General features: G+C 45.5%; 1 protein-coding gene across 1 annotated transcript in view; it reads left to right on the top strand.

Moving 5' to 3' along the window:
- The first annotated feature begins 2,910 nt into the window (after positions 1-2,910).
- The window catches only part of SORL1 (sortilin related receptor 1), a 136,518-nt gene continuing 112,537 nt past the window's right edge, over positions 2,911-26,891 (top strand). The window contains exons 1-2 of the mRNA XM_088481813.1: positions 2,911-3,096; positions 23,232-23,348. Of these exons, the coding sequence (XP_088337939.1) occupies positions 2,911-3,096; positions 23,232-23,348 (303 nt within the window). The remainder of the gene's footprint in view (positions 3,097-23,231; positions 23,349-26,891) is intronic.

Consider the following 26,891-nt stretch of genomic DNA (forward strand, 5'->3'; position numbering starts at 1 on the left):
ATATTAAAGACATCAGTATGACTCATACAGGAGCCTGAATCAGAGACGCCGGCAAAGTTGATGTTCCTGTAGTTAAGCGACTATTTGCAACTGCGCATGTGCCAAAAATTCAGAGTAACCCTACGGCGCAGGCGTTACATAGAGTGGGGTAATTTGGGGAGGCTATGATGAGGATAATCTGTGTAGTGGGGTAATTTGGGGAGGCTATCATGGGGTGATATGTGTACTGGGGCAATTTGGAGAGACTAAAATAGGGGGATAATCTGTATATTGTGTAATTTGGGGAGGCTATGATGGGGGATATGTGTAGTGGGGTAATTTGAAGAGGCTACAATGGGGGATAATCTGTGTATTGGGTAATTTGGGGAGGCTCTGATGGGGGATAATATGTGTAGTAGGGTATTTTGGGGAGACTATGATGGGGGTAATCTGTGTAGTGGGGTAATTTGGGGAGGCTATGATGGGTGGATAATCTGTAATGTGGGGTAATTTGGAGATGCTGTGATGAGACATAATATGTAATGTGGGGTAATTTGGAGAGGCTGTGATGAGGCATAATATGTAATGTGGGGTAATTTGGAGAGGCTATGATGGGGATAATCTGTGTAGTGGGGTAATTTGGATTGGCTATGATGGGGGATAATCTGTAATGTGGGGTAATTTGGAGAGGCTATGATGGGTGGATAATCTGTAATGTGGGGTAATTTGGAGAGGCTATGATGGGGGATAATCTGTTATGTGGGGTAATTTGGAGAGTCTATGATGGGTGGATAATCTGTAATGTGGGGTAATTTGGAGAGGCTATGATGGGGGGATAATCTGTAATGTTGGGTAATTTGGAGAGGCTATGATGGGGATAATCTGTGTAGAGGGGTAATTTGGAGAGGTTATGATGGGGATAATCTGTGTAGTGGGGTAAATTGGAGAGGCTGTGATGGTGACAATCTGTAATGTGAGGTAATTTGGGGAGGCTATGATGGGGGATATTCTGTAATGTGTGGTAATTTGGAGAGGCTGTGATGGGGCATAATCTGTAATGTGGGGTAATATGGAGAGGCTATAATAGGGGATAATCTGTGTAGTGGGGTAATTTGGAGAGGCTATGATGGTGACAATCTGTAATGTGGGGTAATTTGGAGAGGCTATAATAGGGAATAATCTGTATAGTGGGGTAATTTGGGGAGGCTATGATGGGGATAATCTGTAATGTGGGGTAATTTGGAGAGGCTATAATAGGGAATAATCTGTATAGTGGGGTAATTTGGGGAGGCTATGATGGGGATAATCTGTAATGTGGGGTAATTTGGAGAGGCTATAATAGGGAATAATCTGTGTAGTGGGGTAATTTGGAGAGGCTATGATGGGGACAATCTGTAATGTGGGGTAATTTTGAGAGGCTATAATAGGGGATAATCTGTGTAGTGGGGTAGTTTGGAGAGTCTATGATGGGGATAATATGTAATGTGGGGTAATTTGGAGAGGCTGATGGGGGATAATCTGTGTAGTGGGGTAATTTGGAGAGGCTATGATGGTGGCATAATCTGTAATGTGGGGTAATTTGGATTTGCTATGATGGGGGATAATCTGTAATGTGGGGTAATTTGGAGAGGCTATTATGTTAGGATAACCTGTGTAGGTGGGTTAATTTGGAGAGGTTATGATGGGGGATAATCTGTGTAGTGCAGTCATTTGGAGATATGATGGGAGCAAAATATGTAACTTGAAAATAATTAAGGGAAAGGGAGCAATTTGGGGAATTAATGAATTATGGAACAGTGAGGAGTATTGGAAAATGTAGAAGAGAAGCTCCATAGGGAGGAGAGGGGTAATTTGGGGAAGGGATAATTGATAGATCAGTGAGGAGTAGAGATAATGTGGAAGAGGTGATCCATAGGGAGGAGAGCGGTAATTTGGGGAAGGGATAAATGATAGAACAGTGAGGGGTAGGGGATAATGTGGAATAGAGGCTCCATAGGGAGGAGAGGGGTAATTTGGGGAAGGGATAAATGATGGATCAGTGAGAGGTAGGGGATAATGTGGAAGAGAGGCTAAATATGGAGAAGAGGGGTAATTTGGGGAAGGGATAAATGATGGAGCAGTGAGGGGTAGGGATGATGTGGAAGAGAAGCTCCATAGGGAGGAGAGGGGTAATTTGGGGAAGGGATAAATGATAGATAAGTGAGGGGTAGGGGATAATGTGGAAGAGGGGCTCCATAGGGAGGAGAGAGGTAATTTGGGGAAGGGATAAATGATGGAACAGTGATGGGTAGGGGATAATGTGGAAGAGAGGATCCACAGGGAGGAGAGGGGTAATTTGGGGAAGGGATAAATAATAGAACAGTGAGGGGTAGGGTATAATTGGGAAGAGAGGATCCACAGGGAGGAGAGGGGTAATTTGGGGAAGGGGTAAATGATGGAACAGTGAGAGGTAGGGGATAATGTGGAAGAGGGGCTACATAGGGAGGAGAGAGGTAATTTGGGGAAGGGGTAAATGATGGAACAGTGAGAGGTAGGGGATAATGTGGAAGAGGGGCTCCATAGGGAGGAGAGAGGTAATTTGGGGAAGGGATAAATGATGGATCCGTGAGAGGTAGGGGATAATGTGGAAGAGAGGATCCATAGGCAGGAGAGGGGTAATTTGGGGAGATATTACAAAGGGTTAATCAATAAATGAAGTGAAACCCTGGATTGCTTCCTTCATGGATTATAGGGGGTAATAGATGGAGGAATAAGGGAGCAGTCAGCAGAGGAGTGCCGGGGGTTAATAGTCGGGAGTCGGAAAATGTGTCTCCCACAGGCGGCGGCGGCGGGATGGGGGTTAATAGTCGGGACTCGGGTCACGTGCCCCTCCCCGGCGGCCGGCGTGCCGGGGGTTAATGGCCGGTCACGTGTGTGCAGCAGCAGCAGAAGATGGCGGTGTATGAGGGAGGTGAGCGGCGGCTGCTGCTGTTCTCCCTGGCCGGGCTCGGGCTGCTGCTGACGGTCACTGCTGCAGGCACCGCACCTGGCGCCCAGCCCCCGCCACACCACGGGGAGCACCGGAGCGAGAGGAGCCCGCCGGCCGGTGGCGAGCACCCTGTGCGGGTGTACGGACAGGTGAGGTGCCGGGCACAGCCGGAGGGGGGTGATGGTGGTGCGGGCGCTGGTACAGGTGATGATGGTGGGCTGTCTGTCCCTGTCCTTTCCCTGGTCTATCTGTCCAGACATATACAGTGTGTGTGTATGTATATATATATGTATATATGTGTTTGAGGAGGTGCTGATCTACCTCCTATCATTCTCTCAGCCAGCAGCAGTGTATGTATATACAGTGTGTATATATATATATATATATGTATGTATAGATGTATAGCAGGGTATACAGGGGGCACTTGGTGCTGCCTGTGTAGAGCTGGTTACACAACGTGTGATATTGTGCCCTGTCACAGATCGGGATGATATATCGTACAAGTCGTATATAGCGCGTATGCCCGATCTGTCGTTCCCGGCTGACGTTCATTGAATCTCCCCGTCAGATGGGACGGTGCAATGAATGACGCTGTGCAGTTACATGCAGCATGTAGCGATGTATTGAGCCATCGGACAGTGGATCTGGCTTTGTGGACCGTGCGCGTGATGTGTCTTTACATCGCTTGCTGCTTCGCTGCGTCTCCCCTTCGTAATGTGTGTGTGTGTACCCAGCTTTAGTATGTGGCAGATATAGCCAGATTATACATGTAGTAACAGAAACAAAAGAAATACATGTCCACAAATAGAAACAATAAGAAAATATATAATATTTATTAATAAATGACTCGTAGGAGTAACATATATATGCTCATAGGGCGGAATTCAATTGATTCCTGCCCCCATTGCACCCGACGGAGCTATTCAATTCTTGCTCCTGTCGGGCACGATCAGCTGCCAGCGCTACATTTCAGCTCACAGCCCCAGGGGGATGAGAGCTGAAATGTGCGAAAAGTGACATGTTTGGGCGCCCAAACAACACTTTTCGCGATCGCGCCCACCACTTTGGTCGGGTTTAGCCGCGTAAAGCAGATCAGCACGAAGTTCTGGAACAATTGCATATTGGCTCGCAAACTCCTGTCACTTTAGACGGGAGATGCGGGCAGCGAAAACAATTGAATTCCGCCCATAGAGCAATAAGGCCTGAAGCAATAGTAGAATAATCTGAAGCCACCGTTCAGCATAGATGAAATAGTAGGAATGATCACCCAGTACGTATTGCTGATAGGATCACAGCAGCCTCCGTATAATGTGGGACGATGTGCCCTCTGACCTATACAGAATAATTAGCACACCTGAAAGGGAATTCCACAGAGAATACAATATTAGCCGGCTAATAAAAACAAGACAAGGGACCTCACCACTGCGGAGATGGGAGTCCAGTGAGTGTCCCTCAAAGTCCAGTTATCTGTGAGCGGAAGCCCCAAGTGTGAATGTTATGCTCGGTCAGCCTGTTGGCAGAGCAGTGTGACACTAGAACGTGGCAGAAAGATTTCGTGTTGCAGCACTCCAGCCTTTAACGCGTTTTGCCACTAGACTAAGGCAGTGTTTGTCAAACTCTGTCCTCATGGCACCCTCACAGTACATGTTTTCCAGATCATCTAGCTGGAGCATAGGTATGGTAATTGGCTAATGGCCCCCATACACTAGCGACGGATTGTCGCGTTTCTGCGATACAGAGATGCTGGGTTGCAGGGTATGTGAAATGCAACATGTTGGATTTCACTGATTTGCCGATCACAATCAAAATATGATTGTGATTTGCAAATCAGTGAAATTTTACATGGAGAATTTCACCGATCCGACGACGGATTGCTGGACATCGATGGCTTCCGGTCAGCATTTCCGACGGTGCTTCCGATCCCATCGTAGAATCCGGCAATCCGTAGGATAGTCTATGGGGGCCTTAATACAATTGCACTACAGGTGGCACTAATTATTTCCTGAGGATAGTTTGAAAACACGCACTAGTAGGGTTCCATGAGGATTGAGAGAAACATTGAACTAGAGCAGTGGTTCTTAAACTTTGTCCTCAGGACCCCAAATAGTTCGTTTTCTAGTTCTCATAGAATCACAAGTGAAATAATAAACTGTTTGGGGTCCTGAGGACCGAGTTTTGAGAACCTGTCGACTAGAGGGTACCATACATCTGCCGACCGGTTTCCCCAATCCGACAAGAACCGCTGGTTAGATATGCTGATCAGTCAGGTAATTGATGATATTCTTCATGTTAAATATACTTGATTTTCTAATCCATATATTTACATTGCTTATGCTGGCTTCTGAGGATTGGGGAATTGGCCCAATACATTACTGATGTATGGGGGCCTTTAGGTAAGCCACAAGCCCCCCCAGGTGCAAACAAAAATCAGTGTTAAGTGTTTCAGCTAGTGGTGGTTTGATCGCAGGCCTCTAGCTAAATAACTCCGGGCACTTTGTCCAGGAGCCGAGGCCACGCATTTAGATGTTTGTTATATTGAGATTCTTGGTATCTCCCTGTCGCTTTGTATAGTTTTATAGTGACTGTTGCTTTGGAGTTGTATTGTTTTCTGCTACTATGTATACAGACTATTTGTAATATTTTCAGTATGTATGTATGTTTACAGCTTGTTGCTTTGCTAGTCTATCATTCTGTCTTCTATCTACATACCGTGGTGTCTTACCTCTCAGTACATCCTGACTGTGTCCTTAATGCATTAACTGTGTGGCCCATATTGTCCTACTTATACCCACTCTTATTTTCTGGGTTCCCCAAGAGTGATCTACAGTATGCACTATGTTAGTTTGTGTTACAAGTCCTTATTTTGGACCATGGTGCCGTCTTTATGTTTTATTCGTTGTTTTCACACCTTAGATCCCTTTTCACTTAATATTTCTCCCAACTCTCCCTATTCATCTCATACAGGGAGTCAGTCACTCCTATCACATACACGTTACTTGATCCTTATGCTCCTTCCTGCATTAATGCTGATGATACTGTCTATAGACACGTGACATGTTAGGGGCGATTCAGTCCTTTTATCGGGCGCCTCAACTGATGGGCGCCCAATGGAGCAATTCAGTTGTTGCTCTGTTTGGGCACCTGTGATGCGGGTCGACACATTTGTGCTCGCTGCCTTCTAAGGTTGTGAGCAGAAATGTATGCAAAGTCTCCCGTTGGGCACCCAAAACAAAATCAAAACCTTGGCTGCTTTGCGTGGCTAAGCCCGGTCGCTGTCAGGTGCGCGCACGTTATGGGCACCCGAACGGAGCAACAATTGAATTGCTCGGTCGGGCACCCATTAGTTAAGGTGCCCGATTAAAAGAATTGAATCGCCCCCGTTTCGTTCATGGACTTATATGGTTTGTACGTGTCATTGAGTTCAGCCTAGATCTATTGGGTCCTATCATCCTTTCTTTAGGTAGAGATTTTAGAGTGTGCCCCTTACTGAGAGAAAGGATTGTGAGCTCTTTTGCTTAGAGCGAGGCATCTCCTATTATAACGTGAGCACCCCCCTGCCCACAGCAAAGTATCTGTAGCTGGCTGACATTTAGTTTCCTTGGCTGGTCTCTGTGCGGCTAGTTATGTATTACAGAAACTGTGGGTAAGATCCTGTCACTGCGTCTGATCCACTACATGTCACTGCAGTGTCTGCGTGTTGTGCACTTCATCCGGAGTGATGCATGCTCGCCTCTGATGCCAAATGGGCAAAATGACTTTATCTCGTACTTAGTGACGTTTGACTAAAGCGAGGTACACACCTGTAAGATAAGAGGAACAATCCACCAATTTTTTCCTGACCTCTGAAATGATCCAGAGAGAATGCAATTTCCTGCATGTACATTACACAATTATCGTTCCTATCTGAAAGATAATTGTCCCTAGAGATCGATGAGGTAACGACTTTACTTGTAGTGTGTCGGACCGATTGTGTACACACTGCATTTGCTGCTCAACGTTGGCTCACTGCAGCCAGGTGAATGTGGTGCACTAATATCCGGAGCCTATGGTATGACAATCGGTCCCGGGAGCTGTGCATAAGCTACAATAATCGGACCTGTCAGCCAGGGTAGGAAAAAAAAAGAAAGTGAAAAAAAAAACTTTTTTTTTTTGTTGTTTAAACTTTTTATATTTTTTGCATTAATGTTTTAAAGGGGGGGGGGGGGAAATAAAATGTGCTATTTATTAGAAACCTTGATCAATCACGTTTTAATGCTTTCTAACATTAACAAGCCAAAGTTATTAGGGTTTGATATGATTTATCTGACATCTTTCAATAAAACCGATCTTGGACTAAACATAATTAAAACATGTAAAAGCACTTTCCAGAGAAACACACAAACACAATAAAAGATCAGCATTAGAACTGGAAATGTCACTGGCATTAAACATTTTGAATAAAAACACTAGTAGAGGCCTGTCAGTTCCCAGTCTGTTTCTAAAGGCCCCCATACATCAGCAATTGATTGCAGCAATCGTGCAATTTGCAATCGATTGTGTATAAAAAATCCTTTCCCTTTTTCAATCGATTGCAAATTGCACGGTTGCTGCAATCAATCTCTGATGTATGGTTGCCTTAAGCTTCGAATGAACTAAACCAAAAGAAGAAGAAATTGTACACTAGCCGAAGATGTTGAGCAGTCAGAAGTTGTTAAATAATGGGAAATACATTTGGGTTAACTTTATTTTTTTTCAATTGCATTATTTTTTTTTTTTTTTGCTCGTCCACCATTCATAGGATGATACTTGTGACACCACAGAGACTAATGGTGCGTACACACTGGGCGATAAAGTGGACGACTGAACGATATCGTTGTCGTTCAATCGTCCACTTTATCGCCCATTTTTAACCCCAAAACGATGAACGATAAGACGACGCTCGTTCCCGCGGGTCGTTCATCATCATCGTTCATCGGGCTGACATGCAGGCCAACCTGACGATCTCGTCAGGTTGCTGCATTTTGGGGAATGGGGGAGAGAGCCCGGCGCTGAACGATATCATTAATGATATCGTTCAGCGGCTGTGCTCAATGTCATGAACGACACTGAGCACAGCCTGCCGGGGACACACTACACGATATCGCTCAGGGAGCATATCGTGTAGTGTGTACGCACCATAAGGGGTAAATTTACCGAAGGGAGTTTTAGAAGAGATGTTGCCCATGGCAACCAATCAGATTCTACTTAACATTTAACTAGCACTTTCTAGAAGATAATGGCTAGAATCTGATTGGTTGCTATGGGCAACATCTCTTCTAAAACTCACTTCTAAAAACTCTGACTTTAGTAAATTTACCCCTAAGACTTTCTTTCAAGCACTCATCTCAATAGGGCCTTAAGGTTTTGAATTGAAATACAAAGGTAAACGTGGAGATTAGACCATGAGGAGTTTCTCTGTGTATTGCCTGTTTTATGTGTTGGTGTTTACTCTTTAAGATTGAGAATGATAGCTGTGTTTTTTCCTGCCCTATGGGATTGATGGGGGGAGAAGTCTTGACTTGATGCAGCACAGACAGTGTAATGGTTAGCGTTACTACCTCACAGCACTCAGGTCGTGGGTTCGATTCCCAACACGGCCCTAACTGTGTGGAGTTTGTATATTCTCCCTGTGCTTGCGTGGGTTTCCTCCGGGCAGTCCGGTTTCCCTCCCACACTCCAAAAATATACTGGTAAGTTAATTGGCTCCCAACAAAAATTAACCCTAGTCTGTATGTGTGTGAGCATGTGGTAGGGAATATAGAGTGTAAGCTCCACTGGGGCAGGGACTGATGTGAATGGCCAGATCTTCTCTGTAAAGCGCTGTGGAATATGTGTGCACTATATAAATAGATGATGATGATAATGCAAGGCAGATTAAAGGTGCCCATCTACTAGCAGACGGAGAAACGAGAGCACTATCACGACATTGTAATCGTGCAGTCGTTTTTCAGTCTGTGATGAGCCTGCACTGAAGGAGCAGTCGTTCAGTTCAGGCTCATCAATCATCTGCAAATATGCTCACCCTGACGTTATCCAGCATGTTTGCCCGATGATAGATGTCTAAACGACCAGCGGGCGCGCGCATCGCTGGTCGTTTTAGACATTTTTCTGAACGATTTTGACAACGATTTTCAAATGATTTATTAACGTTATCGTTCAATCGCTCAATTAAATCGTCTAGTAGATAGGCACCTTTAGCACCTCTCATCTGGTTCATCCTCCCTGTATCTTTTGTAGTGTGTGTGATTTACTGCATTGGTTCAGCTTACTCAGATAAAGACCACAAGCCACAAGAATGTGGAATAATACCAGTCATGGTATAATAAGTGTTTTTTAAAAATAAACAACAACAATATTTGGTTTAAACCAGCCAACCCTGCTGCCAGCTGAAAATCGACTGATCGGCCCAATTATTGCACAGTGCGTCCCCAGCTGTAGTCAGAAAGCTGGAGCTGCAATCTGCTCTATTTATCAAATGCATTTAGCACTAAATCGTGCAGGTTTTAGGGATTCTGCCTATTTGATTTTAATTACATTTTTTTCTTCTTTTTTTTCTTTTTTATTGACTATGTGGGTCACACATTCACCTGAATGCTGGGTACACACTAAGCAGATATACATGCAGATGACAGTTGTTCATACACACTGAACAACCATCATCTGTGTTCAGTGAGTAGGAGGGGGTGGGTCCCGCTGGCTGGGGGGCTGTCCGCCCCCCCCTCCCCGCGGCTGCCGCTACATGTGTACGGGCGGTCTGCCGACATCTGTCCATCGGCTGTGCAGCACAGCCAATGCCATATGTCTGTGAACAACGTCGTTCACACATATCGCTGGTACACACTGGCCGACGGGCAGCAGATATATTGGCCAAACAATTGATTGGCCAATATATGTCAGTGTTGACTCAGTTTGAGTCTCTGCTTACTGCTGCTGGCCACTGAATTATCATTGTGGTGATTAGAACATATGTCGTCTTGTGGGTATGTGGTAGATAAGGCCTTTGGTGTACACCCCTGCACTTGGATATTTTTTGCAGTCTTCATTATGTGCTAATCTGAGGGCAATGGAACTGGTGCAGTATCAGTGAGAAACCTCTTCACTGAATGTTTTGCCACTTTTTGGGCTGGTCACATCCTAACATCAGTACCCGCACAAATTACACCTTGTTTTTATTTTAAGAAGAATTTGCAGAAAGCACCGTTTATCTCCAGACAAGATCTACCCAAAATGGACAAAAAGAAAAATGTCTGCTTAATAGTGCAAGAAAGTGCAGTCAGTGCACCAGCATCACCTTTCTGTAGTCTTATCTGTGGTGTAGCGTGTATGTGTCTGATCATCAGTCAATAACTACTAAGGGAGCACATAATTTTAAAGAGGGGATGGTGACATCATTACAGTCCCTCTTTCGCTCCTCACTGGTAGTAATGACTACAGTACAGAGGACGAGCGGAACTCCTCAGCACTTGTGATGTACATGATGAGGACGAGTAAGCCTCATCCTTAGCACTAAAGTAATTAATGAAAGCAAGTCACAAGTCTCCATGGCTATCAGAACATTTTGTAGCGTGTTCATTCCAAACCCGTGTAAAAATTCCAGCTACATACATTTGCATGCAGTTTGCTGTCTGGGATGAGCGCAATCTGAAATGTCACGTCGAAATGTGGAACGTCTGTCGGCAACTTTCTGTATTGTTGTGACGAGTCTTCATTTGGAAGGCTTCACGTCGTACTGGTGTTTAATCCATGTGTCTGGAGGAACAGTGCCCTGTACCTGGCAATAGCGCCCTGGGCAAGTGAATGTTCTCCCTGCTCATAATCAGCATCTTGTCTGACATAACTGATATAATATATCATCCGGTGCTGTGAGAAAGCCGCTCGGCTCGTTTATACAGGAGCAGTAAGGTCTTATGGCATATACAGTATCTTAGGAGCCTGTGTGTGTGAAACTAAACCTGATGGCAAAGCTATTCTTGAAAATACGTGTATGGCTCTTGAGATGTCTTAAGGCAATTGTCTTGACATCGGGGTGTGGTTTTCTCACAATGCGTCCTGCAGGTCTGTTATGTAACAATTACAAAGGGTATGTTTGATATAGCAGCTGCAAATTTTCATGCTTTCAGCTACAGAATTTTACACTAGGTGTGTTTTCAAACTCCACTTCCCCACATGGCTTACAGATAGATAATTGCCTATTCCACATAGGTATAAAATGATGTAAGGCGCTAGTCAGTCATAAAGTCTTCAATTATATAACAAATAATACCATATAATAAGATAAAATAAAAAAGATATAAATGAATATCAAATAACAAAGAAAAAGAGAATTTCTTAAAAAAAATCAGCATCTACCACATATATTGCATAAATGCTACTATATAGCAACATTCAGCGCACTCCCGCTGAACGATAACAATATCGTCCATCAGGCATGCATGCTATCCAATCTGGACGATATCGTTAATTTTCTATATGGGAGAACGATCGTTGGTCGTTCATCATTGATGAAATCGTTGGTGTGTGGATGAACAATATCGTGTTTGAACTTTTTTTCGAGGACATTTGGTACAAATATACTGAGACAGTGCTATATGCACTTAGTGTTCACTCTAGCTCTGGCGGCAGGCAGGGCGCCGGAGCCAGAAGGCACCTTTGTACGCGTGAAAAGGGGGCGTGTCTGTAAGACTCGTGCCCGGCACTTACGGACATGCCGGGCAGCGCCCAAGCGCTGCAGACAGGGAGGATAGATGCCGGGCGCATGCGCCCGTCGTCTATTCTCCGGCGGTGACCAGAAGGAGGGCATGGCGCTGCGCCCCGCTAAAACAGCCTAGCGGGAACGCTATGCACTTTTATTTTTTTCCACCAAAAAAAGATACAAATAACAATATCTTCAAATGGAGTTATACTCGGACACTTTGGGCGGTATTCAATTGTTTTTGCGGTCCGGATCTCTCGTCTAAAGTAAAGGGAGATCGTGGGGCGCTATTCAATTGTTCCTGCTTTTCACGCTGATCGCAAAAAGTGCCCAAACAGGTCACTCTTCACACATTTCAGCTCGCACCCCCTTGGGGCCGCGAGGTGAAGTGGAGCACTGGCAGCTGATCGTGCCCGAGAGGAGCAACAACTGAATATCTCCGTCAGGTGCGAAGAGGGCTGGAAACAATTGAATTCCGCCCTGTGATGTTGCAAATATTTGAACTATTTGTTATTCATATAATATATATATATATATAATATATATATATATATATATATATTTATATATTTTTTTTTTTGCTATTTTCCTCTACCAAGTAGAACAGGATGTAGCTATATATCTATGTAACATTTATGCAATATATGTGGTACATGTTGATTGATTTTTTATTTTTTTTTACGAAATTCTCCTTTTTCTCTCTTTCTTTGATATTTATTTATATATTTTTTTTCATTTTTTCATTTTTTTTTTCTTTTATAGTATTATTTTTATTTGTTATATAATTAAGGACACCTTATGACTGACTAGTGCCTTACATCTTTTTATACCTTTTGTCTGACCTTGTTTTTCGTGGGATATCCATGCAAAACGTCATCTTGCATGGACAAACATCATCATTCCTGACAGGAATGATGATGTTTGTCCATGCAAGTTGACGTTTTGCCTCTTTCTGAGTTCTGTTTTTTTGGAGGGAAAAATCCGAACTCGGCGTGCAAGCTCGAACCTATCCGAGCCTGCACATCCCTAGTTTAAAGCAATGGCTCCCTAAAGTCGCTCACATTGGCTAGCTGTGTCTTGGGGGGTGGTCCGGCTTGTTTATTGTTAATTCCTAAACTGAAATAACGAATGTGCCTTTTTAATGCAAATGAATTGCAGTCAGTTAATGCAGTCAATGAATGTGACACTAATTAGCATTTTTTTTTTTCCCCTGGATTCCTGCGTAAGAAAAACGGGAAACCTGAAGCCGTGTCTCGCTATCTCCAGTTAGACCTCTGCTCTGCCAGGTGGATCAGCTCGTAGTAAATGAGGGTTGTAGCTCTGTCAACAAGCAGGAAGGCTCCTGCCATGTCCTCTACCAGTCCCTGGGGTGGCACCGTCTCCTGGTGACAACACACCAGAGACCTATATGTGCCCAGTACTATTGCAGATTGTTATAGAAAATCACTTTTGTACGATAACCGAGCACGTGAGGAGCCATCTGCACATGCTATCAACTCTGTGCCAAACCTCACTTGTAACCCTAGTGATGGGGTTTATCCCCGGCCAGGATTTTGGATGTGGATGAGCAGTGTATGTACAGGCATGGGAACGATTTTCTGGGGGAAACAGATGAAATTGCTGCTTGTCTGTGACGCTGTATACACAAAGCGTATTTTCCTACAGTCACTCTGAGGAGCACTGCTAAACATTAAAAAGCAAGGCGAGTCCGGGCCTGTGTGTGGTAAAGGTGGTCTTCATTAAATGTCATTTTAGGAATCTGAATACTTTTTTCTCTGTAAAGTCCCAAGCGGCATTGGTCATCTGTAAAATAATACTAAACATGGGCCTGAATTAGTGATGCATATGCATTTATTTTGCATGCAGGGAAAACACTGGCTGCTTTTGCATGTAGCAAATACTGAGCAGCGTGACATTTACACTGACGTTTAGGATTAATAGTGTTAACTCTAGCTCCGGCGGCAGGCAGGGCGCCGGAGCTAGAGAGGGCAACCATATGCGCCCGAAAAGGGGGCATGGTCATGAAAAGGGGGCGTGTCTATAAGACACGTCCCCTTTTCGTCATACTTGGGGGCGTGCCCGGCGCTTACGGACATGCCGGGCAGCCCCCAAGCGCTGCAGAAAGGGAGAATAGATGCCGGGCGCATGCAACCGGCGTCTATTCTCCGGCGGTGACTGGGACACCGCATGTTTCTCCACCCGCGGGACACTGCGTCCCGCGGGTGAGAACGGCACCCGCAGGCTGTGAGGGCAGGGTGCTATTTGCCCTCCAGAAGGAGGGCAGGGCGCCGCGCCCCGCTAAAACAGCCTAGAGGGAACGCTAGGATTAAGCTAGAACTAGCCCCTTCCCATCTTTAAATCTTTCTGCACACTTTCAATCTGCCCAACTTGCAGAGCAGCATGGTTTTGCCAAAGTGTCTCCTATCCCTTTTACACGACATGAATATCCCGGTTTGTTGAACGCGCATCAACCCAGGATTTTTGTCAGTGTAAACTGATCCACCTGGGTCCAGTGACCTGGGGTTCAAACTTGGGTAGCTCGCAGGGATGGCCACGGGTCGACACCCTGTCACCCTGCAGTGTAAATGGCCCAAGCCGGGTCACAATGACCTGGGTCGTGCCGCATGCTACCCGATTGACCGGCTTCAGTGGCAGTTGGAGATGATGTCCCCTCCAAGCGCCCCTGAAGCTGACCAATCGGGTCACGCTGGAAGAGCCGGGTCACTGCAGACCCAAGCATAGCCCGGGTCTGTGCCGCGACGTAAAAGGGGTCTGTCCCTGGTTGGAAACATGGGCCCGATTCCGACCCGTTCACACGCAGCCGGCCGATATTCGCAGTGTGCGTGTAAGACTTAAGTGTGCGTGCTGAACCAGTCGCTGCGATCGGGAAGCGATCGCAGCCAGCACACAGACGCTCTGTAAGCATGAATGACAGGACGTGCCGTTTATACGTGGCGATGGGGCGGTCGATAGTAATGAGGGTGCGGTGCTGCGAACGCAGTCGTGACTGAGCATCAAAACACGTTTCAGCGACGTGCATAATTAAGACTCATCGTCCGCATACACTTCACACTGCTTGCAGTAGGGTAAGGTCCACCACACGAGCTGCGTATGGGTCCAATGTTACCGATTTGTTTAATACACTTCCTGGAGATGATGTTTGTTACTGAGAGCTAGTGGGCACCTCCATACATATCGCACGGCAAAACATAGCGGGCGTATGAATGTCTTGCTTGCGATCGTGGGATTTGCATACTTCGAATGCGGACGGCTGCGTGCAAACGCAGCTTTGCGAACGGGTCTGAATCGGACCCCATGTTCCAAATCCCGGGTCAGAACCGGGACTTTGGTATAAAAGGGGTATTACTGAATTCAGTGGCTACAGAGTAACATACTGAATCTAAAAGCGTGACCCACTTGTCTGTTTGCAGGGTATACAGTGGAGAAATCCAATAAATTAGGCTTCCATTGCTAATTGAGATGCACATAAGGGGACTTATTCTGATGTGGGAGCAAGTAACTTTACACCTTGTGACTTCATCACGTAGGAGGCTTGGTGTGACAAATGCTAGTCCTGACGTTTCTGGTGTCCACATTGCATCCCAATAGAAGGCGGCAGTGAGTATACCTTGTAGATAAAATAACCTAATCTTAAGAGAAAAAAAATTATATAGGGAAAATTTGACAATGAATGTTAATTGAAGCATACATGGCTTTAAGGTACTTACAACCCTATATACATAGTATTTTAGCAGTGAGTAATTATAGAAATCATCATGCATGTCTATAGAACAGGAGTATTCTAGCTGGTTAACAAAAGGAAGAAAATATTTTTAGTAGCGATATAGTATTTAATAGAAAATCTATATTTAAATTAGTGTAAAATAGAACATATGAAAAGAATTATAAAATTGCACTTTATTTTTGAGCATATGGCCGTGAAATAATTAAAATTCCCCCGAAAAAAATATCCCACACACTCATAGCGGTGATTCAATTCAGCATGAATTTATTAGCGCTGAGAGGGAGCTCCCTGAGCTTTTTAATTCAGAGCGCTGTTTAGCCGGACTAGTGATTTCTCTTTTGCACCCTCCTGATGATGCGAGGAGTAATCTGACTAAAAGGCCGGCCACAAGGCAGATTTCCAGCGCGCGGTGCTAACAGCCTCGCGGCCGGCACTTTAGCCGGAGAACACCCAGGTTAAGTCGCGAGAACCGGCATTCTCTGACTTAACTACTTCCCTGTCCTAGTAAACATCGCGCCGAAATGAATAGCTCTGGGAGCTCTCTCCCGGTGCTATTTAATTCACGCTGAATTGAATCCCCCCCCCAAAGTAAAATCACTAAATTTGGTTCAAGAACAGACCGTGATGCCAGGCGCCAAATTCCTGGAGTCAGAGCTGCACTAATCGTGATCTTAGCCTATAGCAGCCTCTTTCTCTTCAATGTGAACGCGCTCATCGGTACACACAATATAAAAGGCTCAAACCAGGACAACGTTGCCACAAATTTATTGGGGTCACCACTATACAGACAAGAAGCCGCAGGTGGGCACGCGTGCTGGAGAAGATGGGAAAGGAATTATGGGCAGAATTACAGGAATAGTCACAGTAGAGGTGAAAGGGCAGAACCAGGCCCAGGAAACAACTGCAGCAGATCCGTACAATACAAAGTATCTGCACCTATTGTGGGTTGTGCAGCATGGGGATCACCGATTATAAAGGCAGGCAGCCAATCGGAAGGCTTCTAAAGAGCCAAGCCCTTTTGCGACCGCAGTATGATCACATGTCATTAGCGGATCAGTGTCCATAACATGCGAGCGGTCTGAGGTGGTGGAGGGGCTTTGCATTTGGCACTCATAGGAAGTCCTCACTCTGACTAATCCCAATCTACAGCCACAACCTAAATTAATCAGCTACTGTAAACCAGTGTTTCCCAAATTCATTCCTCAGGGAGCACTAACAGTGCATGTTTTCCAGGTCTCCTCACAGGACTCGCAGATGGGTGCTGGCATCTTTACTCCTCTCTCCTGTTCACCAGTTTCCAGCCTAGAAACAAATGTTTCAATGAATCAAATATGCGCTGTGTGAAAGTGCGTCTCAAGCCAATACTTTAAAGATTTTGGTGTATACATTTTTTTTTTTTTGGACCATTTATTTTATACATTACATATGTGCTATGATCAACATTAGCACGCCCTGTCGCTTACTCCAGCATGACGCCACTTGTCTCTCTGGTTTATGTGGGATTGGTGTACAGCAGTGGTTCTCAACCTCAACCCGCAGGTATCCCCAGCAGGTCATGTTTTCAGCATTTCTTTCTGTGGAAGCAGGTGGGATAATTTACTGACCCAGCAAATAGATTTAACTGACCTGTGAATGATTAAAGACATCCACAAAACATGGCCTGTTGGTGCTATTTGGAGACACGAGTTGGGAACACTTGTTATATGGTATTGGAATAGTCACAAGTGATTTGGCAGCACAGGAAACGGATATCCTTGTACATAGCACAAATAAGAGTAAGCAGACGCTATCTACTATCTCACCCCTTTTAGCCACATATTAAATGTAAATACAAGTAATTTATTGTCAAGCTGGTGGCAGGGAGTGTGGTCTAATGGGTGACCAGTGCTGGAATAACTTTATTGGACCTGAAGGAAATGATAGGGAATCGCTGGCTTAGCTGTATCTTCAGCAGGCGCAAACCTCACTGCACAACACAAATATAAAGAAATAAATTGGCAATCTGATTAGTCATCCATAAAGGTTATTTGCTGAAGGTGTGGAATGTCATCGGTCGTCATTGTGCGCTGATGTATCGGTTGGTCTCCCATAGGTACATAAAATATAAAAAAAAATTGCTCTTAGAAGAGGTCTGTGTCTCCGGTATCCCACGTCTGGCCTCTGGGTGGCGAGAGTGAGAAGGTCACGCCCCATCCGGCCTCCACCTCTTTCCTAGAATCCTGCTGGGTTCATCTCCATTTAGGACTGAAATCGGTCACCAGTCTATCATGGGCATAGTCTGTGCGTAGTAAGTAAAGGCCAATATCTGGGTTCTCTGAGAATGGGAAAGTTGGCAAGGTCAGTGCATATAGCCAATCTGAGCTTCTTAAGGTTTACAGCACAGAGCATCCACACCAGTAGATAGATGGGTAACATGGCACACTGCAAGGGCTTAGATAATTATGTGTAGTGAGACGAGCCTCATTACCTTGTCTGACTTCCTAAACATTTACCGCTGACCTTGAACATGACGCGTGCTTACTGCCTGTACGTACACTCACAAATACACACACTCGCACAGTCCTTTCTAGCACTAATCATTCAATACGTTTACTCCGAAGCGCCCCAATGGTTATGCGTTCTGATGGTTTATGCCATACTTTCACTGTATGACGTGCTTTTGCCAGGAGCAGTCCTTGCCCGGCTCATTGTGTAAGATGTGACTGACTTACAGGCTCTGTGCCAGGGGTCGTGACCATTAAAAATGAGTTTAATGCCTTGGTTTCTTGACTATTTCCTAAATTATACTATGTGCCTTGTTGCCTATCTTTCCCCCCCCCCCTTCCCCCTTTAGTACTAGTTTCCAAAAACATCTACAGTTGTAAGTGCATAATCTGGGCTATTGCTACAGTATGTCACCATCTTGTGTCCTAAGTAGTCGCTTTCTATTGTTACTGATTGTTACAGACTTCCAGCTAATTGCGTCCTTCTCTATTTGTATATAATATGTGGCTGGAGGGGGATATGTCTCACCTGTATGTAGTGTGGCTGCAGTGGTGCATAGCATAGGGCCTGTGTAGCCACTTATAACCAGTCGCAGTGTTCTATATACTTTACAGCAGCTGTTATGGATGATATGGCTGGATGCTGCTAGTTACATGCTGGCTGGTGCATTTTATACTTTTCCAGCACAATTTTGGATATTAATAAGCAGAGCTCTATTCTCTCCTAGTATTGGCATCACTATAGAATAGTGCCAGCAAACATTATCCGTTCATTGAATGGCAGTACAAAAAAAAGGTGTAGCCATTGGGTAATCTTTATTGGCTAGCAGTTGTGCCCAAGTAAGGGCCGTATTCAATTTGAAGCAAAAAGTGCGTGGTCGGACTTTTCATGGGTCTTTGCCACTTTTCTGCGTGAAAAAGTATCACGCGCGTCCCAGCATTCAATTCCAAATCAGTGAAAACGGGACCCGGCGAAACTCAAACAGGAGAAAAGTGCTGTCTGTTTTGGAGAAATCGGCCTGACCCCCCATGTCAAGAGCATCATTTGAGGGTATCACTCTGAGTACCCCCGAATTGCCCTGCTGAAGGTATTTGGGGTTTTTAAACGGACTCAATAGGTGCTAAATAGCGTATTTGCTTAAGTGGTGATGAATAGCATTTTGAAGGGGTTTTTTTTGCTGAAAATAAGTTGTCCCATCAAATTTGGGGCACATGAAAATGGGTGCAAGCATGTCTAAAATGAAGTGTTAAGCGCTGAAAACGCACATGCAGCAATCTGCTAAAACAAAAACAAATAAACCTGGGGTATACTTGTGGACCCCCACAGGCCCCCCCCCCAGTAAATTTTTCTAGTTTTTGAATTTGTACCCCCACTTTGATTTTTTTTTTCGCCCACTTTTTCAAAGGGCTTTTTTGGGGCGTGCTTTGCACATATATAGAATTTATTTACTTTTTTTTTTGCATTTTTTTTTTAGCGCAGTTAGCGTCAGGAGGGATGTCCAAAGGGTGCTGGGTGGTTCCCGCAACGTTTCACCCCAAAACCCCCAATTCTGCACTTTTTTCCTCTGGGTGTTCTTGGGCAAAAGTTTTCGCCTATTACATTGCGTTAAAGACGCTGAAATTGAATACGGGGAAAATTAAAATCGGTGAAAATGACACTGTCGGCGAAAAAGTTTTGCCGAAAAACTGCTTTTCGCTTCTAATTGAATACGGCCCCGAGCAAGACTGGAGAGGCGATAGAGAGTACTAAGGTCTGTGTGTAGGGTATAATACACGAGGTGGTTGGAAGGTTTCTGTATTGGTTTATTCTTATGATTCCGGTTTCCCTCCTTGCCTCAGAACTTGCATTGCAATATATGCTCACTGACTACAGACGCCCGCGCAGTTCCAGCTCCGTATACGGTCACTTGGGCAAACTCCAATACTAAAGTGCCTAGCTGCACCTGGCGGCAATGCTATGATGAGGGATAGATGCTTATGGGGGTGGTGGTTGGCGATTCTCATCACACCCAATGGGCACTGGCTGGATGTCCACAGAGTGTGAACGCAGCACTGTAACCAGCACTATTTGACACTGGCATCTGCAGGTATGAAAGCAGATAACGTGGTGAAACTTTCTTTTCTCTACGGTATCTGCAAACATCTAATTATTTTTCCGTCACCATACTATTGCATGGCATCCATATTGGAGGGGGGGTCTGTCTGTTGGCGAGATATTGTGCATGTGCAGGGGGGGCGCTGGGCTGATGCGCTGCGGGACTCGCACTGTACGCGCGGCGGGTTGCACGTTTCTCTACTCCAGTGGCTGAGACGTTAATACATCTTGGCGTTGTTGTTTCCAGCTTCACCTTGATAATACATCTCGCCCCTAAATGATCAAACCTACTGCCATGTTCAAGGGAATGTTTACATTTTACAGCAGTGTTTCCAAATTGATCATTTATTTATTAGGGGCTACACCTTGACCACCGCGCTGAATAAGTATGGTGCTCATGTTACCCCAGTAGGATAATCACTGACCAAAGCCAAGTCGACTCGCTAAGTGATTACAGGAATCCTAAAAACATGAGCTGTTGGGGGTGGGTGTATGATTTATTTATTTTCGGTGGGGCTAATGGCCTTTTATATTAGACTATTCTTACCCAACAATATACTAAATACAGTAGAACGCAGATTGTCCAAACTAGTTGGGACCAAGGGTAGTTTAGTTTATTGGGATAACTGGACTTGTATTAAACTCTTTACAAAAAAAAAACTTAAAATGCAGATTTTATTCCATCATATATACACTCAAATTAATCTATTTGGCTCTCATACATCATTGGATGATTGGCGTTGTACTGTTTCGTACTATGAAGATTTGGTACCAAATGTTTATTCATGGACCGCGCACCGTGGCGGCTGCGTTATGGGCGGACCCATTATCCAGCTGGTCCACTCATTAAGAACCAGCGACATACAGCCTCTTGCTAGGGTAATGTTAGTGTGTCTGCGTGGTAGAGTTTGGACTGTAAGCTCCGCTGGGGCAGGAATTGTTCTATAATATATTGGCGCTGTATAACCCATTGCACAGAAAGGATGGGCGGCCGATGTGTACACCTCAAGCGGAGACTTGTTTTAAATCCTTCATAATCTACAATAGAAAAGAAATGTAGGTGCTGGACAGACATCCTATAAACTGATTTGTTCTATGTTTGTAATCTATATATCTTATAAATGATAACGTCTGTTAGCGATAAACTCCGCGACCACTGAACCGATTGTGATGCGTTTTTCACCACTGTGTAGGTCATTTTCCCAGAAAGGTTTTAGGCTAAGGATCATCCCGATCGGTCGTCAGGGGGCTGTGGGCGGGGCTCCATGGGGAGGGTCCCCTGCACTGCTCTCGGCAAATCTAAATTATGTTCAGCCCCATGCTCTGAAGAGGAGCTTTTACTGTGAGAGGAGGAGTCCAGAGCCTGCTGTTTACTGAGGAGACCCATTACACAAGCGTTGGTGTGCCTGCTGTACAGGGACCCGTTATGTGCGGTGATCGGTGGAGCTCCCGGGCATCTGGGCAGGCTGTAGCACTGTCCTCAGTGACGAGAATACCGGAGGGCAGTCACTGAAGAGAACAGAGGTGCGGCTCGGTACAAGTCCCTAGAGGTGGTTCATGTGCAGGAGGTGCGGCTCGGTACAAGTCCCTAGAGGTGGTTCCTGTGCAGGAGGTGCGGCTCGGTACAAGTCCCTAGAGGTGGTTCCTGTGCAGGAGGTGCGGCTCAGTACAAGTCCCTAGAGGTGGTTCCTGTGCAGGAGGTGCGGCTCGGTACAAGTCCCTAGAGGTGGTTTCTGTGCAGGAGGCGCGGCTCAGTACAAGTCCCTAGAGGTGGTTTCTGTGCAGGAGGCGCGGCTCAGTACAAGTCCCTAGAGGTGGTTCCTGTGCAGGAGACGCGGCTCAGTACAAGTCCCTAGAGGTGGTTCCTGTGCAGGAGGTGCAGCTCAGTACAAGTCCCTAGAGGTGGTTTCTGTGCAGGAGGTGCAGCTCAGTACAAGTCCCTAGAGGTGGTTTCTGTGCAGGAGGTGCAGCTCAGTACAAGTCCCTAGAGGTGGTTCCTGTGCAGGAGGCGCGGCTCAGTACAAGTCCCTAGAGGTGGTTCCTGTGCAGGAGACGCGGCTCAGTACAAGTCCCTAGAGGTGGTTCCTGTGCAGGAGACGCGGCTCGGTACAAGTCCCTAGAGGTGGTTCCTGTGCAGGAGGTGCGGCTCGGTACAAGTCCCTAGAGGTGGTTCCTGTGCAGGAGGTGCGGCTCGGTACAAGTCCCTAGAGGTGGTTCCTGTGCAGGAGGTGCGGCTCGGTACAAGTCCCTAGAGGTGGTTTCTGTGCAGGAGGCGCGGCTCAGTACAAGTCCCTAGAGGTGGTTCCTGTGCAGGAGACGCGGCTCAGTACAAGTCCCTAGAGGTGGTTCCTGTGCAGGAGGTGCAGCTCAGTACAAGTCCCTAGAGGTGGTTTCTGTGCAGGAGGTGCAGCTCAGTACAAGTCCCTAGAGGTGGTTTCTGTGCAGGAGGTGCAGCTCAGTACAAGTCCCTAGAGGTGGTTCCTGTGCAGGAGGCGCGGCTCAGTACAAGTCCCTAGAGGTGGTTCCTGTGCAGGAGACGCGGCTCAGTACAAGTCCCTAGAGGTGGTTCCTGTGCAGGAGGTGCGGCTCAGTACAAGTCCCTAGAGGTGGTTCCCGTGCAGGAGGCGCGGCTCGGTACAAGTCCCTATAGGTGGTTCCTGTGCAGGAGGTGCGGCTCTGTACAAGTCCCTCAGTGCAAGGGAGCTGGTGTCCCAAGTGGCAGAGATCACCAGAGGGAGGGAGGGAGCTGGCTACCTAGGGAGAGACGGATCACTGACTTACCCTCGAGTGGAGCCGGGTACTTCAGCTAGTGCTAAATAAAGGCCTTATTGTATTTTTCCATGTTTTGAATGCTAGCTGTGTTTTATAATCCATGCCTCGTGCCTCTGCAGCCATTAGTTCCTAGGGATTTGATCAGTGCGTTCTCATGAGAGCTGTTTCAGCCCATAGACTATGTGCAGGTGATGCATAAACACTAACATATAGCGCCCAACTACTGATCCACCCTCATGGACTGGTAGAACCTGGAGAATAGAGAAATGGGGCATCTGTGATGGCAGATTGCAGCAATTAGGGGAGACCTGGTAAAGTGCGGCTTGTACGTGACCCGTATAATTCTGTAAAGGCTCATCTGCTTTTTCATGTTTTTAGAAACGAGGTATCATTGGTAAGTGAATATTACATGTGCTTTCTAGTAACGATCTCGCTAGAACCCTATAATGATGAGTGTGGTCTAATTTCTTCTGTTTCAGGTCAGCCTCAATGACTCCCACAATCAGATCGTCGTCCACTGGGCCGGAGAAAGGAGCAACGTTATTGTGGGGTTAACCAGGGAGAGCCTGGGATTTCTGAGTGCTAAAAGCAGCAATGTGAGTAGACCAGTTATTATATGTGCGTCTAGTGTTATCTCAGTGCCCTCCTTACCCCTGTCCTGCATGCACAAGCCCCTACATCTCTAGTTCTATATATATATCCTTTCTGCAGTATAACAACTGCCTTGTTATAAATCTCTAGTGAAATATCCTGGATTATAAAAATCCCATGGTGGTTTTGGCTCGATAGCCTGACAAATGTAGGGGTTCGTTTTGAAAGGGTTACCCTTGTGTGGCTTGTTACCCATCTTGCACAGGTTAGGGTGGTTGCCAAACTGTTTTGTATCACGGTACCTTAGGGTATCAGTAATTTTTTCATGGCATTCCTAGGCCAAAAGACTCTTTATTGAGAAATTCAGAAAAGTGATTAAATGAAGTGAATTGTGTTTGTATGTCACTGTTAGGGTTAGTTATATGGTGGAGGACAGGGTCGTTTGTCCTCATTTTATGAATGGTAGCAACCAGTACTGGTTTTGCCTGTAACATTGACTATATTTTATTTTGACTATAAATAATTTGATTTGTCCCTGGGCCACCATTCCCTGGCACCTCTGCAAGTGCCCCGCGGCACCCCAGTTTGGGAACCACTGGGTTAGGAGGTGCGTCTGCTGTGAGTACTGAACACCTATAGACTATTTCACTTGTCACAGGATTGCTTTCAGTTGGAAGTCCATTCTAATTAAAGGGTTCTCCATCAAATGTATCTTTCCTGTCTCATTTAGGGGGGAATTGAATTAGGAGCAAAGTTTTGCGTTCACACACCGGGAGACTTTTTTCCCAACTTTAAAAACAGCAGATCCATTAAAAAGCTTTTAATCTGCAAAACCGGTGAAACAAATCTTGGCTTAACAATGCAGTCTATATAAATGTCGTCAGTGCAGGACATTAGGTAATCCACTCCTGGATTGAATTGTTTTATAGAGGACACTTCCACTTTTTTACAGCAGATCCAGATGAGTGGCAATGTGGGTGGTATATGGTTAGAAGGTGGTTTGTAGTTTGGATGTAAAGCACTACGTCTGCCAGTATTACATAGATGACTTGCATGTGTGTCTGTGCACTGCGGGATGGCCGGTTTCCTGTTTAGTCTCCCCGTTCATTTGATCGGCTGTGTTGCGACGATGAGCAGGTGTGTAAGCTCCTTGTCATAAATTCAGTGCACAGAAGCCTGCATCCAAGTCCTAAGGAGAGTAACTCATAGAGAGCTCAGTCCCTGTACCAGTCTGTTACCCTTTTTATGAAAGCATAGTAAGTGTGTGTGTATATACGTATGTATGTATATATGTGTCTTGATAAAGGTCCACGTGTGGGACCGAAACATTGATATGATGCTGTAGCCTCATTGTACCACTATGATGCATTAAAACTATTTCTGAAGACAAATGCTGGCCCTCATTGCTTAAGGCGGTACATCCAGCCTGGTTGCCTCCAATATAGGTTGTAAACAAGCCGATCCAAAGTAGTGGCACTCACGGGACTTTGTACAGCAAATCAAATACAGGGTGTAATAACCCCTAACACGCAACAGGTACCTTCGCGTGGTCACACGGAGGTACCTGTTGTGTGTTAGGGGTTATTTACATATATATATATATTTTTTTTATTCTAATCAGGTTGGGTATATTTTGCCGACATAAGTGTCAACATGGATGTAATGTCAACACTCATGTCGACACTGCAGCCAGCAGGCAAACCTTAAACATCTGCATTCTGAGAATGTCGGAATTTCAGATGTTGACATGACGACTGTGTCCCTACATCATACATCACTTTCAAGCAGCCCCTACAGTGCCGTGCTCTGTACTACTGCCATTGGCCATTTCTTCGTACGCTGCCCTCAAACATCTTGTATATGAAAGAGAGGAGAATGGTTTGGCACATGCTGCGGTTCCGCACCACACTGCAGACTCGCCAAACACCGAAGGAGACCATAAAAGTGATTCATATTTCAGAAACAAAAATACTAAAACCATTTATTTTCCTGTACTACAGCCCTAATAACAGGAGTTACTGCAAACCACACACTCGCACACACCGCACTGCCCATTATACTCGTCTGGTGGCCCCTTGCTGGGGCGATCGCTGGGTTGTGGTGGGGTCATTTTACAACTCGCGCTACTATGAGAAATGTTCTTCACACGGCTCACACCATGCAGGATCTAAACTGCAAACCTGGCCACTGAACTGCATGAGAGCGTCTGGATCTGATTGGTGAAACATCACGCGATGTCCGCGGAACACGCACAAGTCACAGCACAAATCCCGCTACTAATTCAATTCTTCCCTTAGAGCGGTAGAAGTAAGCTTTTTTTTAAAGCATGAGCAAGGAGAGAAGTTACCCATAGCAGCCAATCGGCTGTGAGCTAGCGTTTTATAAAGTTCGTTCTGTATGATGGGTGTAAGCTGGTTTCTATTTGCAACTTCTCCACTCTTTAAAAAGCTTGATACAGCCCCCCCCCCAATATCTCCTTCTATACTCTGTGGCAGTGACGTGCGGTAAGATAAATGGCTGGGGAGGCACATACGGTGCTGGGAGCCTGTCTCACCCCCTACTCATTGTAATTCTCCCCTCACTCCACTAAGCTTCACTACCACCGGTATCACTGTGTCTTCTCTTGCTGCTGACTGAGCTACGATCTCTAACTTCCTGGTGTCCATCAGTGCTCTAGGCATGCCTTTATTGGCTCTTTCTGTGCAGCTTACTGCCTGTGGTGTGGCCCCGCCCCCAGCTCTGCAAGCAGTGTCTGACTATACAGAAGTGAGGCTGAGCTGTTGCTGCCTCATCTACGGTTTCCCTACAGCCCCAAGGAGCGCCACACAGCTCTGGTGAGTGTTGACTATAAAAATAGGATGAGGAAGAAAGTGTTTCCCGGGCGCTGTCAGGTTAACACATATTTTTTAATAAAAATTATTACAGTATATATATATATATATATATATATATACATACGTGAATAAAACAGAAAAACAATAATCTAAGACCAAAAGAAAATTCCCCTCCTATTAGCTCTGAGTCCCAATGTCAGATATCTGGCAGTCCATATAGACAAAAGTTTAATTGTATCCAATCGGGTATCTCTGTGATCCGGTTAGCAACATATAAATAAAAAAGATGCAGTTCTTATGTCATTTGGACATAAAGAAGAAAAATATATATATTAACTGTAGAAATGTGTGGAGCTCAGATGATGATGTACAACGTCAACTGATCCTTCCGCAATTAGTATTTGATGCGGCTATTTTATGGGATATCTGTTAAAGCTGATTGTAACTTTAGCTTATGTACCGTTATGCTGTTTGTATTTGTAACAATATGCAGAAGTAACTCACAATAGCGCTCTCAGCACCTTGCCGAAGTGTTCTGTCTCCACCGTCTGTCTGGCGTGACAGGTGTAGCAGGCTAGCAGCCCACTCTCACTGCGGCCGCTCACACGGCACCACGCCGTCGGAAAACAGGTGAGTGAATGGTCTACTATTTAGAGAGTCTCACCGTCTAAAGTTACAATCTGCTTTAACAGCCCATAAAATAGCCGCATCAAA

This window comes from Taudactylus pleione, unplaced genomic scaffold, assembly GCF_031769625.1.
Source record: "Taudactylus pleione unplaced genomic scaffold, aTauple2 ptg000278l, whole genome shotgun sequence".
NCBI lineage: Eukaryota > Metazoa > Chordata > Amphibia > Anura > Myobatrachidae > Taudactylus > Taudactylus pleione.